A 1886-nucleotide genomic window follows, 5' to 3' on the forward strand; every position below is an offset into this window, starting at 1 on the left:
CAGAGCATTCTGTCCCAATAACCAGTGACCCACCACTCACTTGCAGGACAATGTTGTATTTTGCACAGGTGATAATGAATAAGTGTGATTCTTTCACAATCAAATAGAATACCAGCTGACACAAATCTCCTTGAGTCACATTTAGTTGGCACAGGCAGCAAGCATGTAAACGTGCCCAATTTGGCACAAGTTCACTTAAATAAACGAGCTGTTTTAGACATCAGAAGAGCCCAATAAAATGTGTTGACAGTAATTGTTCAAAAATACATGCATAGTAATGTAAAATGTTGTTTGGGGATTTAGAGGAAGGATGAAAAATACATATATGTGTGCAGAAACATCAATCATCTTGAATGTTCCTGATTATCACAGATTTTAAAAACAACCGTGAGAGGGAGTCCACCCCCTTTGTTTTAACTGACAGCTGCATGAGCTTTATATTATCTGTCTACTTGTAATATCCAGTGCTGGTAGAAAGGCGATATTCTTATTAAAGCAGCACTATGTAGTTTGATGTATCAGTGGCCATCATCCGGCGAGGACGCGCTGTGATTGGCCAGTCTTCGCTTTGACTGGCAGTTCTGCCTTTGGTGCCTTGGCCAAATGCCAGGATGAAACTCATTGTCTCCCCTATACATAGTAATACACATACAGTCAAGCCCCTAGCAGGGACCCCCCAGAGTCTATACATTTATGGAAGGATGATTGATATTGCTCAAACATGTAACTTTATAATTTTGTGGGACATAATTTGCTATATAGTTGTTAAAAATACACACACAGATCTCTGTCCTGGTTCCACGCCTGTGTATCTCTGCTGTCAACACAGTGACGTGTCTGTTCCTGTGACTACTCTACTTACACTTATTAAAATGGTGTTTTTTCAGGCACTCACAATAATAATAATGAATAAAAGTTATATTGAAATTGGAAATGCTCCCAGTCCCCCCCCCCATTTGTCTTCTATTTCACCTGGGACATTAAATTGAGGAGTGAGGGGGAGAGAGAGACAGAGACAGAGGACAGAGACAGAGACAGAGACAGACACAGACAGACAGACAGACAGACAGACAGACAGACAGACAGACAGACAGACAGACAGACAGACAGAGACAGAGACAGAGACAGAGACAGACAGACAGAGACAGAGAGAGAGAGAGAGAGAGAAAGAGAAGGTGAGAGATGTAAGAGAAGAGAGGATAATGGATGTGGAATAAAAGCGATGGAGAAAAAATTGTTTAGAGGCAAAGAAAAGATAATTAATTTTTGAGTTGTTAATTATAATAATTAAAACTTCATTCATCTCATCTGCCTTTCACACACACACACACACACACACACACACACACACGCGCGCGCACGCACGCATAAACACACACACTCACGCGAGCGAGACATCCTGTCCTTTCAGCATTCATAATTACCAATAATTATGCACTCTAATATTTGGCAAATAATTATAAACGTAAAAATGATTATTGTTAAAACTGTTAGTTTTTAGTCAGCAAGATGTGTTATTCATTCTGGGGGAAAAAATGAATAAAAGAAGAAAGTGTCTATTCAATTAAGTGTGTGTGTAAGGAGAGGGCTGTAATTACTTGCTCAACCAGCGGAGCTTTTTGACCAAATACTTCAAAAACACACAATGGCATCACGTGCACATGTTATTGTATTATGTCAGCTCTGTTATCGTTGTTATTCCATGATGTCATGTGTTGTGTTCCGTGTAAATACAAGTGATGTGTGGTTTCAGCAATGGTGTAAAGTAACTAAGTACATGTATTCAAGTAATGTACTTAAGTAAAATTTTGAGGTATTTTTTACTTTACTGGAGCATTTCAATCTGCCTCAGGTCTTAATGGGTCAAACTCGATTATTATTATTTT

At 39.0% G+C, this 1886-nt stretch overlaps 1 protein-coding gene across 1 annotated transcript in view; it reads right to left on the reverse strand.

The window, feature by feature from the left end:
* The window catches only part of LOC308090848 (dachshund homolog 2-like), a gene marked incomplete at its 5' end in the record, with an annotated part of 25715 nt that extends 24317 nt beyond the window's left edge, over positions 1-1398 (reverse strand). The window contains one exon of the mRNA XM_080436121.1: positions 1386-1398. Coding sequence (XP_080292247.1) covers positions 1386-1398 — 13 coding nt within the window. The remainder of the gene's footprint in view (positions 1-1385) is intronic.
* Between the last annotated feature and the right edge of the window lie 488 nt (positions 1399-1886).

This window comes from Gymnoscopelus braueri (genome assembly GCF_963280865.1).
Source record: "Gymnoscopelus braueri genome assembly, chromosome: 8".
NCBI lineage: Eukaryota > Metazoa > Chordata > Actinopteri > Myctophiformes > Myctophidae > Gymnoscopelus > Gymnoscopelus braueri.